Here is a 17,909-nt window from a genome sequence, read left to right as displayed (position 1 = left end):
AATTTTCCAAGTATTTTGAATGTATTTTTGAATTACGAAAATCGCTAACAAACGCTAACAAATCTATTATATCCCAAGCATTGTAGAGAGTTTCAGCTTTCATAATCCGGTTTCAGTTTTTGCCTAAACTTGCCTATTCAAAAGATATTGAAAATTAAAGATAAGTAAATATTTTACTACGAGGACGACGAAACGAATACGAAATGAACGTTGCACGAAACGTATTATTTACGTTGATTTTTTCACTTTAGTCAAGTAAACATGTTTACAATTTTCAGTTTGTTTACTTTTTATTGCAAACTATTTCAATTAAATACTTCGAGGAATCAGTTTCATTGTGTCATTTGTAGACTGTGGGACAAAATCATATGAGATGCTAAGAAACATGGTTTCGTTTGCTTATTTCGGGGACTACAAAAATTGGTACTATTTTGAGTTATAAGTGACAGCAGACGAAAAAGACACAATCTCCCAAAAATACTTCTCATAAATTGTATGTACACAATAACAAACACATCACAAAATGAGTAAAAATGAAAACAAGGAGCAGGCATATTTTGAAAAGATCAAAATATTATACATGTACATCAAGAAAAGTGTTTTTCTTCAAAAAGCAAACGTTTGTCTTTAATAAACATTTAATTTCTTTTATTACATTCTATATTAGGAGAACTTACAGCAAGCTATTTACTTTTTAGAGCATTAAAAGTTATTTACTTTTGATTTTAGTCCAGCAAGTTGTCTAACAAACAAAAGTAAACACTTTTTAATTTAAATATCCATTTAATACTTCACCAGATTTATCCAAAATAAATTCTGAAGGAATTATCATGCCTAAAAATTTCATCTTTTATTCTGACGTATCATCGTCAGAATCCCCGAGTTAAGCTATCCAATATCCGAAAGTAATCAGTGACGCTTCGGATTTTTTTCGTGTATGCCAAGTTGTAAAAAGTCATTAAAAAATAATTTAAAATATCGTCTGTTATTAAACAGCCATAAACGAAAAAAATAGAACATTGTGATAAAAAATGAATTTAACTTTAATTTTTAATCTATCGTCTGCTCATGCTTCATTTAATGATATTCTCTAAATAGGTCTTGGCATTAGTTAGAGTTGTTTATGTTCTAAAGATTTCGCTTATCAATTATTGCTATTCGGAGATCTATAAATACGTTTTTTGTGCAGTCTAAAGTTTTGTACTTAACAATGTAATTCAACGATGACTCTAGTGTATACGAATTATAGTGTACGCTCGCTTTGGTAAGCAAACTTGAAGGATATCGGTGCTTGACCCCATAGACTTGCTGGCGAAAGATGAGTTTCAAAACCAACCGTGACCTTTTTATTTTTTTAAAGACAAATTCTATTCCTTTTACCGATTACGACCTGGCTCTGAAAAAATGGATTGACACTCTTGGTTCTGAGATTACAAATACGACAAAGACGAAATTAAGAGGCAAACCATAAGTATTTTCGATCGTATAGGGAATTGCATTCAAGGAAAACGTCCAGAATAGATAACAATAGAGACGTTTTTAATAATTTATTAATCAATTCTGATCCTCTTATCTCAAATTTGAGTCCAAAGATTTGCAGTTTGCACCACGAAATGTCACAAGTGAAGAATTTGCTTGAAGATGATGGAATGGAAATTGGCTAAAGTACTGTTACATATTTCTTTAAAAATTGTTTTTAAATGTTAATTAAATATTTTATTTTGCACTAATGACTCAGTATTTGATTATCTTTACGTTTTAAATAACAAAATATTATCACATTTTTAAGTAGAAATTGGTTTTACTGAAATGTCCAAGCTCTCCGTACACTTGCCCCACTGTGCGGTGGACGGTGGTGCTGCAGCCCTGGTCCAAGCTGAAAAAGGAACCGGAACGTCAAGGACAGTCAAATGAAAGCAATAAGCAATCGTGATTGCTCAAAAAAAAAAAAAATGTTATTTTTTAAAATTAAGTCTTCAGTCACACTATTCTATGAAATATAGTAGGCGAAGTCTGTCAACTATAAAAGCAATGTAAAGTTTTAGTTTGCTTACAGAGAAGAACGATAATATACTTCAATAAGAGTTGAGAAAAGAAAGTTACTAGGAAGAGAGAAATATATGATGAAAGCGAAGTTTTCATCAAAAGTAGAGCACATGTCAGGCAGTGAGAAGCAAAAGGGGTGTAAGTGCCAAAATTAAAAATTTCGAGAAAAACTATACAAATGTTAGGAGAACCTCTCCTCTGTTTCGGGACAAGAGAAAGAACAAGTGTCCCTGGTTGGTGCTTCTATACAGCAAAGCTAGAAAGAAATTTCACTACCTAGAATGAACTCCAAATGCGTCTTTCTCAATACTTTAAAAATCCACTTACATTCCTTTGCTTTGCCACATACATATAGATGTCAACTCATTATATTAAACTTGGTTTTGCATGACAGAATAAAGCATATCCAATTACCACTCAATTAGCACAATGGGGTGTTGTTATTTGACTTGAGAAGACACAGATATGGTTTCCACTGCACAGTTTACACACGAAAATCAATTGCCATACCACTGAATTAAAATTTAACAACAGCTAATGATACTACTAAGAACAGTAGTCATTCGTTTGTTGTTTTAGACTGAAAAAGTTTCTTCGTCAAATCTTCTTGAACACCAGGCCTGATATGCAAGTTTTCATGCCCAGGGCACTTTAAATTATTCCTGTCCTCTGTGGATCAGATATGATAGTTAATGTTATAACTGGCTGTATGAATCTGTTGCTACAGAAAATTGCCATCTTGTTTAGCATTAGTACTAAACCAATTGAACGCATGAACTATAACATATATGAATTATTCTTCAAAAAGTGTAACTTTTCTGTCACACGCCTTTTACAGAAAACATTTTAAGGAACAATTCATTTAACAATCCTTTTTAATTTCATCAAAAATATATCTATTTAAACCTGCCAACAAATAATTTTAATTTTAGTACATTTTTGGTTCACAACATGTGAATTCTGACCTCCGTGGCATGTCACACAATTTGTGTGACTGTTTATGTTGCTTAATAACTTGTTTAATTAAAAGTATGTACTTATTTATTTATTATTTCTTTCACAAGTGTCTCAAATACTAATTGTTTAATTATATTTAATTTTTTAATATTGTGTTTTAGTTCTTTTAAAAGGACAAAAAGTCATGTCCCACAATAAATTCTCACCTCCGTTACCTAAACACAAAATGTCATCCCTCGTTAACACGAACACGTGGCAGTAATTACATCAAATTTTATTTTCCATGATACCATAGAGCCTCCTTGTTTATTTTCAGCCATAGTTGAAGTTGTGTGATTTTATATCGAAAAACAAGAAGATATAGATTTTGTTTTAAAAACTTAGTGTGGTTATTCTGACTTCTCACTCTCGTGAACTTGAATTTCAGGGATGTAAATTTATGTAAAAAAAAAAAGAAGTGAACATGTTTTCATGTGCTTATCGTGTGCAGATTGGAGCAACGAAGAAAAAAAAATTCCTTAAAAAATATATCTATTAGGCCTATATTAATGGATAATTCCTCACCTCCGTGATAGACCTTATCAATGTCATTATTTCTGAGAGATGGAGGGGGATGATGGAGGGATGACATAGGGGGAGGGATTCCATATAATGATGGAGGGGAAATACATCAATAATAGGCATTCTACCAAAATTATAAATTTCCAGTACATCCTCAAATTTACTAAATACTATTTTAACATACATTTGAAAATTACTAATTGAGCCGTACTTTAATTAAGAGAGCTTAATACACTGGCCTCAAAAAGTTAAAGTACAACCGATTTTTTGCGTCTAATTTGAAAATGAATGAATGTAAAAACAAAAAATTTGGAGGATATGTGCATTAAATAGTTTTTTAGTTAATGCATCATGGAAATTTGTATGAGTGCATTGCAAAAACGATTTATAGCAAAAAAAAGCAATATTTGTAGAAAAGTTCATTCTTCAAGAAAACAGAACATCACAGCGTTATGTAGTAAAATGTCATAGAAACAATACAAAATGGGTTCTAATAAGCAATGGTTCCTCCCTAACTTAAATGCATTGGCGGCATCGATTTTCCATGCTGTTTATTAAGTTTTCGAACATTGGAATAGGAAGCGAATACCTGACACAGAGTAAGCCTTGTTCCAGCTCATCTATCAACCTTGGAGGAGGATTTAAAGCAGCAACCTGTCTACCAAGATAGTCCCAAACATGTTCTATCGAATTCAGGTCTAGAGATGGAGCTGGCATTTGTTCAAAACCGTGATCCTCAAGATACTCCTCAATAATCCAAGCTCGGTGAAGTCTTGCATTGCCATCCATCAGAATGAAGTCATAACCAATGGTACCAACATATGGGCGGACATATGGATCAAGGATCTCATCCCAATATCTCAGACTAGTCAGAGTTTCTCCACGGAACAAATGCAGGTCAGTGCGACCACCAAGCCTGTCCAAACCATGATTCCACCATCTATGCTTGTGTCTTACAACAAGGTAGGATTTATGGTATCTAGGGCGCTGTTCCCTCCAGATCAGTAGATGCCCTGAATCACTCTCCAATGTAAATGTGGACTCGTCTGTGAACAGCACAGGAGCCCGTTGCTGCTCGGTCCAGGAAACATGTTCTCGTGCAGCGAAGGATCCACGCCCAGCATAAGTGGATCCTTCGCTGCGTTCCATTGAAGGGAACACACATAACTGGTCTTCTTGCATAGAGACCTGCATTGTGAAGGCGATTTCGGCAATAGTAGCAGAGATTCTTCTTCCTGATGCTACAAAGTGGTCTGCAACGAACTGCGGCGCAGTAGTGGTTCTTCTCCTTTGAGCCGAAAGAACTAGAAAACGGTCTTCTGCAGGTATTGTAGCTCGTGCTCGGCATGAAACAGGTCATCTGGACACAGAATCTTCGGATCGGTATTGATCCCAAAGTCGCTGAACAACACTTCGAGACACATTGAGACGTCTAGCAGTATCAGTTTGCGACAATCCCATTTCCATCCATCCAACTGCCCGCCACCCTAAAAAATCGGGGTAAACGACGTCTCTGAGACATTTTCTAAACTCTATTGAGTTAGGGGGGAAACCATTTCTTATTAGAACCCATTTTTGTATTGTTTCTGAGACATTTTACTACATAACACTGATGTTCTGTTTTCTTCAAGAATAGACTTTTCCACAACTATTGCTTTTTTTTGCTATAGATCGTTTTTGCAATACACTCATACAAATTTCTATGATGCATTCAACAAAAAAACTATTTAATGCACATATCCTCCAAATGTTTTGTTTCTACAATCATTCTTTTGCAAATTAGACGTAAAAAACCGGTTGTACCTTAACTTTTTGAGGTCAGTGTATTATATTCCCACTAATCATTAAAAAAGTTGATTGTTTGCACAATTAACAAAATTACTACTTTGATACTAAATTGGCCTCGATTTTTAAATACTAAAATTTTTTTCTTTTATTTTTATTTCCATGAACAAGGCATTTTTTAACCTTTTTTTATTTATGAGTAAAATAATTGGAACTTAGCTGCGCCATTGTTGATGGTTACTTCTAGTAGGTAACACTTTCATATAAGAATGAAAAAAAAGAAAACAAAAGGTTTCGAAATTGAAAAATATTTGCGTTCAAAAGTTACGTTTTCTGGAGAATGACCCATATATGAAGGGCTAGCTGCAAACAGGGGAGAGATTACCATTATAGAGGGGATCATAGAAGAATTATAGGGTTTTCAGAAAAAAAAAGTTTTTAAAATAGTTTGGGTGTCAATAAAAAGCCCCAAATTTGTCAGTAATAAAGCCCCTATTGTAGTAAAAACATTACTAATTAATTCCATAAGCAATGAAAGGGAATAGTATTCCGAATATTTACTATTAAAAATAATTAATTGAAAAGATTATGTAATTGATTACATTTTATTCATAAAGTATTTAATCGCAATGGATGGACAATATGGTCGACCCCCCTGAACCTCCCTCTGTATCCGCGCCGGACTGCAAAAGAAGGTAGCCAGAAATTCAATGCTTTCACAAGGTCCGCATTCAAGCTTTAAACACCAAATCACTTTTTTTAATTTTTTTTAAGACTATTCATAGCTTGTGATAACAATAGGAGCTTCCTTTCTTTGCAGCAAGCCCTTCATATGCCCAATTGTCAAAAATGTTCAAAAAGTGAAGTTTTAAGTTTTCCAGCTAAATGAAATACAGTTTGAAATGTATCATAGAAAAATTTCCTGCTCCTTAGAAATATCATACTCTGGCCACAGAGTCCGGACTGCAATAATTTGGGCCTGCTTCTTATCTTTTATCTTCTGCCGTGGCCACGGAAGGTCAAGCTATGAGTAATTAATTAAGAATCGCTGCATTGTAATCATCTAGAGAAACAGCTCTAAAGATACTCTAGCACTCCTACCTCTTTACTAATAATAAAGCTGAAAGTCTCTCTGTCTGGATATCTGGATCTCTCTCTCTATCTGGATCTCTGTGAAGCAAATAGCGCCTAGACCGTTCGGCAGATCGATGTTAACGAAATTTGGCACAAAATTAGTTTGATGCATAGGGGTGTGCACCTCGAAGCGATTTTTCGAAAATTCCATTTTGTTCTTTTTCTATTCTAATTTTAAGAACATTTCACCGAGAAAATTATCATAACGTGGTCGATTAAATTATCAAATTATTATAACGTTGAACCGTAGCATGGGCGAGCAAATAGGCGAGAAATTCACCATCCATTATTGTAAATATACAGGCGAATCAAATGACCTTTTAATTTTCTACTATGGGCAAAGCCGTGTTAATAAAACCTTTTACTTCATCATAACCTCGTTCCCCGGCATGGTCTAGCTTTTTTCAACAAATTCTTTTTCTTTTTTAAGGTGAATATTCGAAAAGCAAATGGCACGAGGCACAACGAATGAAATTCCAGCAGTACGGGCCAATCGTCAGAGAGCAAATGGTTCCCGGGGTCAACTTCGTTCACCTCTATGATCCAAAGGACATGGAAGTAGTTAGCCGGAACGAAGGTGTGTATACAGAAAACATTGCTACATTCAAACTTCTGAGTTTCAAATGAAGACAATTCTATAATATCTTTTTATTTATTTTATTTTCTAGTTAAAAACTTTCTTTCAATTTAGAAGATTAATGATTTCATGATTAATGAATTCAAAAGTGGATAGATAAATTCTGGTGTCCAGTCTTTTTAATTTAAAAATCAGTGTAAAGGGAGGGAACCGAAATGGTGTATTTAGAAAACTACAAATGAGAAAAACAACACTAAAGTTCATGGAATACACAGCCAGCTCAGTCATTTCCAGCCGAGGACTGCAGCTTCGTGCTTATTAGCACTCAACAGCCCGGCATAGGAAAGTGCCTGAGCTGGAGATGAAAAACCACTTAAGGAAGCCAAGAATGCGAAACAAACTGGTAGCTAATACAGGATTAGTATTCCATGTATTTCTGCTTTAGCCCTGGCTAATGGGCGGTAATTTACTGAATAACACTAAAGTTCTTACATAGTATTTTCAATTAATTGATACATTTTTATTGATGTTCAATATATTAGGACTGATTTGCACAAAACTAAGTTAGTATCATATATTATCAACACATGCGAAAAAATACCTCAAAAGTATCAATTTTTGTTACATCCCTGCAAATTGTGTTTTCGCTTGTCATGTCTCAGCTTTTCAAATTCAGTACCTTAAATCAAAATGAAAAACAATTTTTATAATTACTTTCAAAAATGCCCTTGAAAAGTGTCATGAAGGAACACAGCAATTATGAGCTTTAAGCAATGTTCAAAAATATATATTAAGATCATGAATTTCTTAGAGACAAATAGACTGGCTTACAGTATGGTTTCAGGAAAGGTAAATCCTGTGCTAAATTTATTGCATTTCTACGACAAGGTTACCTCAGCTTTAGATAACAAAAAATATGTGGATGTTGTTTGTATTGATTTTCAAAAAGCTTTTGACAAAATTACCGCAAAGTTGCTCTTTTCAGCAAATTAGCTGACATAGGAATAGGAGGAAAAACTTGACTTGGGGTTAGAAATTGGCTCACTGGTAAGAAGCAAAGAGTAGTTGTGAGAGGAAATGATTCTAAATGGAGTCATGTTTAAAGTGGGGCTCCTCAAATATCAGTTTTAGGGCCTCTTTCGTTTATTATCTTTAAGAAGGACATCAATGATAATATTTCTGGAAGCATGAATTGTTTTGCTGATGATGTAAAAGTTACGGGGATTGTCGAATATGAAGAACAAGTAAAACAGCTTCAAGAGGATTTAGATCATATTACTAATTGGCCGGATGGATGGAGTATGGCAGTTAATGTAGGGAAATGTCAAGTGCTACAGTTAGGTCATGGAAATAAGCGTACGAGTTGTCGTTTACAGGGTTCAGTCATTAGTCAGGCAGAAAATGTTATGGATCTGGGTATCTTAATAAATCAGGACTTCAAGTTTAGTGAACAGTGCATCATTGCAAGTAACAAATCCAACAGAATGCTTGAGTTTATCAATAGATATATTTCAAACAAATCTAAGAAGGTTCTCCTGCCTTTATATAGGAGTTTAGTATGACCTCGTTTGGAGTATGCTGTTCAGTTTTGGTCGCCTTATCTGAAGAAAGATATTTGTGTAATGGAAAGGGTTCAAAGAAGGGTAACTAGACTAGTAAGGGGACTTTCAGATTTAGATTATGATACCATACTTAATAGGCTTAATATGTATAGCCTGGAGCAAAGTAGAGTCAGAGGGGACATGAGTCAGTTATTTAAATTTATCAAAATGAAAGATGTTAATGGATTAAATTTTTGCACGGAAAGCAGGACGAGGGGTCATTGTTTTAAGCTATTTAAATCTCAGGTTAACTTGGAAATCAGGAAAAACTACTACTTTAGTAGGGTCGTGGGCACTTGGAACAGCTTACCGGGAGAGGCGGTAATGAGTAAGGGGGTGGATAGCTTTAAGAGGGACATTGATCTTTGTTGAGGACTAATTAATTGATTAGGAACAGCCTAGCTGGGCCCAAAGTCTGTTGCTGGTCGTCATATTTGTATTTGCATATATCATTTACAAAAGTATCAGGAAAATGTTTTTTATTTGAAAAATTACTTTTCACAAAAATAAGTTAGAAATAGTAGGGTATAGTAGGGGAAATAGTACTTTTGTTTTAAAAAAAGCTCAAATTTACTGCCAAGAATTAAGTATATTGTTTCAATATAAAATAGAATGCTACATCTTTAAATACTGTAATTTTCAAAATAAATTTTCAATTTGTTCATTTTGAAAAATCTCAGTCATTTTAACTATTTCACTTTGTCCACAATCCCCGGAATTCCCCCCCCCCCCCACACACCGAATTAACTCTTATTTGAACCATTTTATTTGTTCCTAGTGGTACCCGAACGGCTTTGCCCGTAGTAGAAAATGAAAAGGTCATTTGGTTCGCCAGTATATTTACAAATAATGGATGATGAATTTCTCGCCAATTTGCTATGTTAAATGACTCGCCTATGTTACGGTTCCACGTTATGGTAATTTCGTAATTTTTCTCTTCCACGTTATGATAATTTGCTGGGTAAAATGTTCTTAAAATTGGAATATAAAGAGAACAAAATCAAATTTTCGAAAAATCGCTTCAAGGTGCACACCCCCCATGCTACAAACTAATTTTGTGTCAAATTTCATGAAAACCGGCCGAGCGGTTTAGGTGCGGTGCGCATTACAGAGATCCAGACATCCAGACAGAGATCCCGATATCCATACAGAGACTTTGAGCTTTATTATTAGTTAAGATTTAGAAACAAGACTAACTGGGCGTAGGGCTGCATAGTAGGAGTCGTGGAGTCGGGCTAATTTTTCAGTAAAGGAATCTGAGTCGGAGGCTTTAAAATTCCAGGTTTCGGAGTCGGTCATTTTCCCTCCGAGTCTGCCAGAGCTGTGAAATCAGAGTTGGAGTCTTGGAGTCCGAGTCGGACAGATTTTCGAGTAAAGGAGTCGGAATCTTTAAAGTTTTAAAACCGGAGTCGGAGTAGGACCTTTTACCTCAAGCTAAGTAGTCCTGCTTGAGCAGAATAATCTATAAATTCTGTGATTCTGAAAATTTAAGATTTTTTTTAACGAATTTTAAATTTAGCCACCGCGAGTGGCTAAAAGATGGTGTTTAACCTTCTTGATTTTGTAACTTCTTGATGTTGAAATTGTTATAAGTCTTTCCTTATGACTACTAAACAGGAATTGCGTGTTACTTTTCATATCTAAAAGCGTTTTATTTTCCTTACCTTGCACTTAAACACAAAAATACTCGCAGATACATTAATGATTCCTAGCCAGTGTTCTTATATCCTATTTGCGTGTTTCCCTCTCAAGAATGTGTAGGTACTTTACTGCTAAGCCTTGAAAGTTTCCTCAATCTTTTTCAACACTTCCGTGATGAGCACTCCTAAAAAGATTTTACTAAACATTAGTTTAGTTGTGAATTTATTTTAAGTTCAATCGCCCTTCATGAAAAATTTTTAACTGAAGTGTTTAACGTTCGAACAGTATACCAAAGAAATTTTAAAATTTTAAACTGAAGAAATCGGCATATGTTGCAATTTGTTTACAATTAAGAGACGAAAAAATATAGGATTAACTGGAGAACTGGAAATAGATTGATTATAGTTTATATATTTACTGATTATATAATCAAGGGAAACCTGAAAAAATTCAGCAAAAGAACCATACATTTATAAATTTAAGATACTCAGATATTGTTTAAGCCCCAACTCCTTCCCCCAATAACTTATTTGTGCGAAAGTTTTACTAAACAATGAAGAAAAAAAGTTAAATTTCGAAAAAATGACTACAGAGTGCGCATTCAAAAGTATGTTTGTGCCAAATTTTGGGAGCACTGATGTCTATTATCGTAATGCGTAATTCGTCGACAGACATTTATCGAGTTTAATCACTCGTTCAGATAGTTGTGCTCTAATGTTAAAAATTCAGAATTCTTACTTTAGACCATCTTTTCGCAAACCACGTTCCATGTTCGGCTTAAATTTAAAGAAAGCTTACCAGGGAACCATTCGACTTCAGTAATCATGGGAAAAGTTGAAAATGGTCGCATTCGAAAGAGCGTATTTAGACATTTTTTTGACCCACACACTGTGTGCCCTCGTCCCCTCGTTTTTGAGGTCTTGGGTCTTAAAGTCGGCCAAAATCACTTGAAAAGTCTCCAAATTTAAAGACTTGGCAAGCAATTGAAAACACCACGTGATTTCATCGTCTGCATCTTGCAAGGCATCTCATTTCCATTTTGGGTCATCTGCAAGGCGTGTGAAAGATGTTTTGCATTAACCCTTTACTTCAGGGCCGTAACCAGAAAATAATTTCATGGATGGTTTAAAAACACTCATGTGGAGCTTTGAGCTATTTGTGCTAACGTTCAAGTCATTGGTTTATCTAAGCGTTTTATGCAATTAATATACATATAAAAAAATATTTGAGTTTTAAAACAGTATTTTATGGTAATTTTAAATATTTTTTATTTCCAACGGCTGACAGCAAGATAAAGTTACGAAGTACAAAATAGAAAAAACAAACACAATATACAGAACAATAAAGTGAAATATTTAGCGGCCGATACGCTCTCTTGCTTTCCAATAACTAGATTGTTGCTGCAAATGCTGGCATGTAGCCCTGTTTGTTGTTGGGCTCGATGCCCATTCGTCTGCCGTTGCAGTGCTGCAGAATGCAAGAGTATAGCTGTGCTATCCGTTGGGACTTCCGGTCATCAATTAACTGTCGTGTATGGTGAAAGGATGTGACCCTGAATGTATAGTGTGAATGACGTCGGAATAATAAATTCTGTACGAGAAAGTCATGTGAGGATCCCCGTAGCGTGACGGTTACAATATGTCGCTGTAAAGTGATCAACAAATTACTGCACTTTGCCTTCAATTTCTTCTGTGTAAGTCAATTTAAAAAGTTCCAATAATCTCTATTAACATCAAAAACAACCGTTCTCAGGTAGTGGTAGTTGTTCATATTTAATATTAACTGCAACGAGTGTCTTACTCGGTAATTTATTCACCCTTTCTTTCAACTGAATTAAATACATTTTTTTAATTAAATATTCTGCGTTTCTGTTGTTGTCTCATTTCTTATTTGGCAATTTTCCGCAGGGAAATTTCCGAAAAGAGAGTTTTTTGTGGGAATGAAGACACTGAGAGAACGAAATCCGGAAATGTATTCTACAGTTGGAGTAGCAGCCGGGTAAGTCAGTTGTTGCACTCATGCTGGCAGGAATTTGGCAAAAATAGACTTTTTTTTTTAAATTTATATATTTTGCATGTTTAAAGTTAAATACAAAAGAAAGAAAAAGCGTCTCGTTTTAAATACCAAGTTTGGACATGAATTTTGTAAACGCACCAAGAATTACACGTAGATGGTTATGGAAATTCTCAAAATTCTTTATTCGCGGAATTAATTTTAAAATTTCAAATAGAGTAAGTTCTACATACTAGTACATATATTTATAGCTTCAATAGTATTGTTGCTTACGCGAATCCAAGATGCGCTACCAAGCTAATAACCCAGGTTCGATTTGATCGGGCGCTAGTCGGGAATGTCAATTACTTTTATGATGTGTCAACGAATTAAGTACCAAGTTATCTTAGAAAGGTAACTGAGAAGCTTAACCTTAACTGTATTTGCTATTTCGTTCAATACAGTTGTTATTTGGTACCACAGTCCCGAAAGTTACAGAGACGGAGGTAGACTCTCCCTAATGCACTCCTTGGTGCGAACAGTAAACCCAAGCTAAAATCCGCAAAAAGAGAAAAGAAGAAAGAAAGTTCATAAACTTCACGTAGGCACCATAAACCCTAAAATTATTACTAAGACACTACTATAAGCTTGGTAATCCCAACCTTCAATAAATGCCCCCCCCCCCTCCCCACACACACACAGTAACAAGATTCCGTCAATGGCAGTCAATTATTTTCTGTTTCGACGTAAGTATCAAACATAAAAAAAAAAATTGATTTTTTTCTCTGAGCCCTTTTGACTTTTATTACATGTTTAATATTGCATATAGCATGATTTCACGCAGTGCACTGTTGAAAATGCAGGAAAGTTTTAAGGTAAATATTACTGTAAAATAGAGTCCGTCTAGAAGTTTCCCACGTGTTTCTAGGAACAATGAGAAGGCAGGTTCGAACACCACTGATTATACAGTATACTCCCGATTATCCGTGTGCGGATTATCCGTGCATCATTTCGGAATCACACTTTTTTAAAGCTTCTTTTAGGAGCTAAAATCAAGGTAATACGAAGCGTACCCTACTATCCGTGCACAGAGGTCAAATCTGACACGTGTCCTACCCATATATTATTCATTATTGGATGCAGTGCATGGTATAGCAGCTGCATGGTCAAAGGTAAAATCAGTTACCCTTGCACGATCTTGGAGAAAAATCTTGCCACAAGAGTCATTGGATGAAGAATCATCTTCGATTGCCGAAGATAATATCGATAACATCATTGAGGAAGTTATGGAAATCGAAAATTTCGAATCAGTTGACGCTGAAAATGTCGAAGAGTGGTTTAAAAGCGACGAATGTGAATCAGGATTTCAATGTCTTAACTGACGAAAATATCGTTGAACCTGTTACTGAATCAAACGCAAGTGATGATACCGAAAACGAAGATGAAGGACATGAAGAAAATACAATTTCACATTCTACTGTTCGACAATCTGTGGAACATTTATTGTGTTACATGAGTGAAAGAGGTTACGATTACGGAGAAATAATTGCAGTAAGAAAAATTAGTACGGACATACGCAACAATTTAAACAAACAAAGAAAACAAAAATGTATCACCCATTTTTTAAGCAATAAATTTCGAAGAAAAGTTCCTGGTCTGTTGTTAGTGTATATATATATATATATTATTCCGTTTTTTCTATTTTCCTCTGAAACAGTTAGCCTGCATATTCCTTAAATGATTTTTCGGATTATCCGTGTTTTTCGATTATCCGTGCTACGCCGCCCGGTAACTAACTTCTATTTTACTGTAAAATTTTACAGTAAAATAGAGTTTTACGATGAAAATTACTGGTAACGAGGATGACAGTATTTTTACGGGAAAACTTCAGAGATTTTTTTTTTCCGCAGCATACTAGAGTTTGTAAAAACTGTAGTTCTTTTTCAGCAATGGTGAAGAATGGTACCGTATCCGTAGCAAATCCCAAAAAGCCATGATGCGTCCACAGATTATGAAAACCTTTCTGCCACAGATGAATCTCATTGCTGATGATTTGATCCGGCGGATCCGACTCTTGCGGCAGCCCGATCATCAGGTGCCACTTTTTCTCAATGAACTCTTCAAGTGGGCACTAGAATGTACGTTTTTCTTATTTTAAATGTCTATCTTTTTTCTTCTTTCGTATTTTGAAAATATTTTCCAGCATAGATTGCGCTAGAAAATTATTACATTTTCATGCATTATAAGTCAAAGAACCACAATAGGACAGAAAAATACAATGAAACTTGCATACTCTTGTTTAAAATCCTAAGGTGTTTGCGTTAAATAATAAGGTTTCGTAGACCAATAAAACCATCCCCAATTTTTTTATGTAGTACAGAAAAATTTAGTTAGATCGTGACTTCATCGTCATAAGTAAAACTATCAATAAAACATTATCAAGAAGCAGTTTTTAATTACCAGGCAACATTGTAGCAAAAGTTATTGTGGAAGAGTAGCGATGTCAAAACTACTTGATCTTATTTTACAGTAGACATTGTTTCTTTGTGGTTTCCTTGTAGTTCACTAGAGTAAAAAAGTTTTTTTATTGTTACGCCTTGATTCTAGTTTACTTTAAATGTGATGGTAAAATATATATACTCTATAACAAAAAAATAGACGCACCAAGAAGGAGTGATCCGATTGAGCAGAAAATTGGTGGATAGGAAGACAATGCACAGAATAGTAAATGATTAAATTCTCAGAACAATTGAAGTGTAAGTGTACCTCTTATTGCGACTAAAGGGGTCCAGTTGTCAAAGGAAATGGCACCCTAGACCGTAACGCCTTGTTGAGGACCAGTGTGGCGTGCAAAAGTAACCCCCCCCCCCCCCGCCCCGTCTGCCCTGGGTGTCTCAAAACCCGTCTTCGTGATCGTCATGACACAGTTGGAAGCGGGATTCGTCGCTAAAGACTATACGTCCCCAGTCGGCACCATTCCAACCTGATCGAGCGATGCACCACTGTAATCTGGCTCGGCAGTGTGTAGGCGTCAGTAGCAGGTGGCGTAACGGTCGGCGCGAGCGTAGATTTCGTTGTCCCAACCGTCTGTAAATGGTCATGATGGACACTGGTGTTTGGTTTGAACGTCTGATGGTTCATAGAGATGAAGAAAGCGCTGTGACAGCTGATCGGACAATCACTCTGTCATCACGATCTGTTGTGACCCTAGGTCGACCGCTACCATCCTGACGCTGAACTCTGCCATTTTTCACCCATCCTTGCCAACATCTTCGAATTGCCGCATCGCTTCGACTCAAATGACGAGCGATTCTCCGATTTGACCAACCGGCCTCTTTCAATCCAATCATATGACCTCTTTTAAATTCAGACAGTTGCTTGTAATGAGCATGAACCATGCGGCGAGGCATTTTTAAGTTGTTGAAAGGTATCTAAATTGCAATCGAACCGAAAGTTTTAACAACTGTTGAAGAACTCTGCTAGATGCGCAGTTTCGATGCTCTAGAAATCAAACTATTCATTCATTAGACACCAAATTTTAATCATTTGCATACCTGGTCAAAACACTCATGTATACAAAATTTCAAAGCAATCGGATGATTGCTTCTTGGTGCGTCGATTTTTTTTGTTATAGAGTGTATTTTAGCATTTTAAGCCCCTTAACAACTAAATCTTATATAATTTCACCAAAATTGTATAATAACGCTCTGTATTACTTTGAAATATTGTTATAATGATTAAAACAAGAGCGTATATTAAAACAGAAAAATCAAGTTTTTCTATCAAAGAAGTATTAATAAAAGAATCGTGACATTTTGTACCTTTAAATTCGAAATTTGTGAGATTTATGTGTTTTTTTTTTTTGCACTGCAATATTACTGCAATATTACCCTCATAAAAAATCAAAGGGATTTTATTGAAATATATGTTTTACGTTTGTGTTTTTCGTTTTTTAGGTTTTACTTATGTTCTGAAGAAGTAACTTAAAATCTAGTTAATGATGTAGTTAAGTTATTTTCATCTCTTCGGGAGGGAAACGCCCCCTTAATGGTATAAATGCTTCAGCAATATTTTACTGAGTAATGATCTATAAATCTCTTTTTCTAGCTCTAAAATGAAAAGTAAACATCAACACATTTTAGTTATTTTATTAATTGTTATTAAACATTATAAGTAATACTTACAATTGTAGTCAGAACCTTAAACTATACGCTTTAAAATGAGGGGCAAACTTTGAAAATTTATATAGGATTAAGGAAGATTTCGCGTGATGACAGAAATACAGGCTAGAGAAATAATATGAGATTATGTATATAATACATGTGTGAGGGGCCCCCATCCTATGGGCCTCGAAGTCCTTGATCTGGCTCTGATTACAATAAAAGCAATTAACTTGATATGTTGATAAGTGTAGCGTTTAAAATAATGACTGATGAATAAATTCAAAGTGATGGACATGAGTATTTTAGGTGGAAAAAGAGGTTAAGTAAAAAAAAAAAAAAACTAAGAAACTATGCTTTTTGTTTCATTTTGTTTGTACTATTTAAGGTATGCATTCATGTATTCATTATATTTCAATTATTTCGGTATTTATTTCTTCTATAACTGCGCTTTTTTTCTCCAGCGGTTACCTATATCTTGTTCGAACAGCGTTTGGGTTGTCTGGAGGACAACTTAAGCCCTGATTCCGTGGCGCAACAATATATACAAGCAGTCAATAGCTTCTTCCAACTGTCTGCTAAAGTTGAACTTTCCTCACTACCAGTTTGGAGGGTATGGCCTGCCCTTTCACCATCATTCAGAAAACTTGCCAATGTTCACGATTTCTTTTTCGAGTAAGTCCCTTTTAATGTAGAAAATAACAGAATTTAATATGGTTAACATCCGCCTTAAATCAACAGACATGTCTCTAAATCAATTTGAAGTTTTTGAAACAATTTTATTTCTGTTCATCGAAACTTATACATTGAGTGCACAAGATTTTAACTCGTTTCCCCATGACTTTTTGAATGGACGTCTCGGAAAAAAATAAAGGAATTTCGTTATGATTGAATATTATCTCGCTATTTGTTTTATGAAATTAAATGTCTTAGTATTTTCTTAATTTCTTTATAAAACTTTCGTAATAGGCTGTTCTTTTTTTTTGGGGGGGGGGGGAATAATCTATCCTCTCTTTCCTATTCTAACTCTTTATTAATTTGCTAGCAAAGTAAACAATCATTTCCTAGGATAGTCTTACAGTTGAACCCGTTTACACGGACTAAAAAGCTGACTCGTTGCAGATATTTTCAAGTCGCAATAAGAAAATTCGCCATTCTAGGCGGGCGGGGGCGGAGTGGATCATTGCAGATAGAATTTTTGCCCTACTCCTATCCAAGTGGGAAACTAATTAGTTCAAAGATCGTATTCCTTAACTGCAGGTTGTAATCTTATCGGGTCTAATTCAGGAAAAAAATATACGTATCTATTAGTACGATAAAGAAAAGGATTGGAATGGTAGCTATATTTTTTGAAAAAGATGTGCAATGAATGCATTAAGTCGATATTTTATTTCTCAAATACTGGGTCAATTGACCATTAGGTCATTAAACCACGTACTCTCCAATATCTCTATG

The 17,909-nt window shown here is 35.0% G+C and overlaps 1 protein-coding gene across 1 annotated transcript in view; it reads left to right on the top strand.

Moving 5' to 3' along the window:
- Positions 1-17,909, top strand: part of LOC129233256 (probable cytochrome P450 301a1, mitochondrial) — a 96,203-nt gene that overhangs the window by 37,925 nt on the left and 40,369 nt on the right. Inside the window, exons 3-6 of the mRNA XM_054867308.1 lie at positions 6,914-7,060; positions 12,210-12,300; positions 14,242-14,432; positions 16,919-17,129. Coding sequence (XP_054723283.1) covers positions 6,914-7,060; positions 12,210-12,300; positions 14,242-14,432; positions 16,919-17,129 — 640 coding nt within the window. The remainder of the gene's footprint in view (positions 1-6,913; positions 7,061-12,209; positions 12,301-14,241; positions 14,433-16,918; positions 17,130-17,909) is intronic.

Source organism: Uloborus diversus, unplaced genomic scaffold, assembly GCF_026930045.1.
Source record: "Uloborus diversus isolate 005 unplaced genomic scaffold, Udiv.v.3.1 scaffold_292, whole genome shotgun sequence".
Lineage (NCBI taxonomy): Eukaryota > Metazoa > Arthropoda > Arachnida > Araneae > Uloboridae > Uloborus > Uloborus diversus.
Note: the sequence above shows the minus strand (reverse complement) of the source record. Positions and strands in the feature narration are given on the sequence as shown.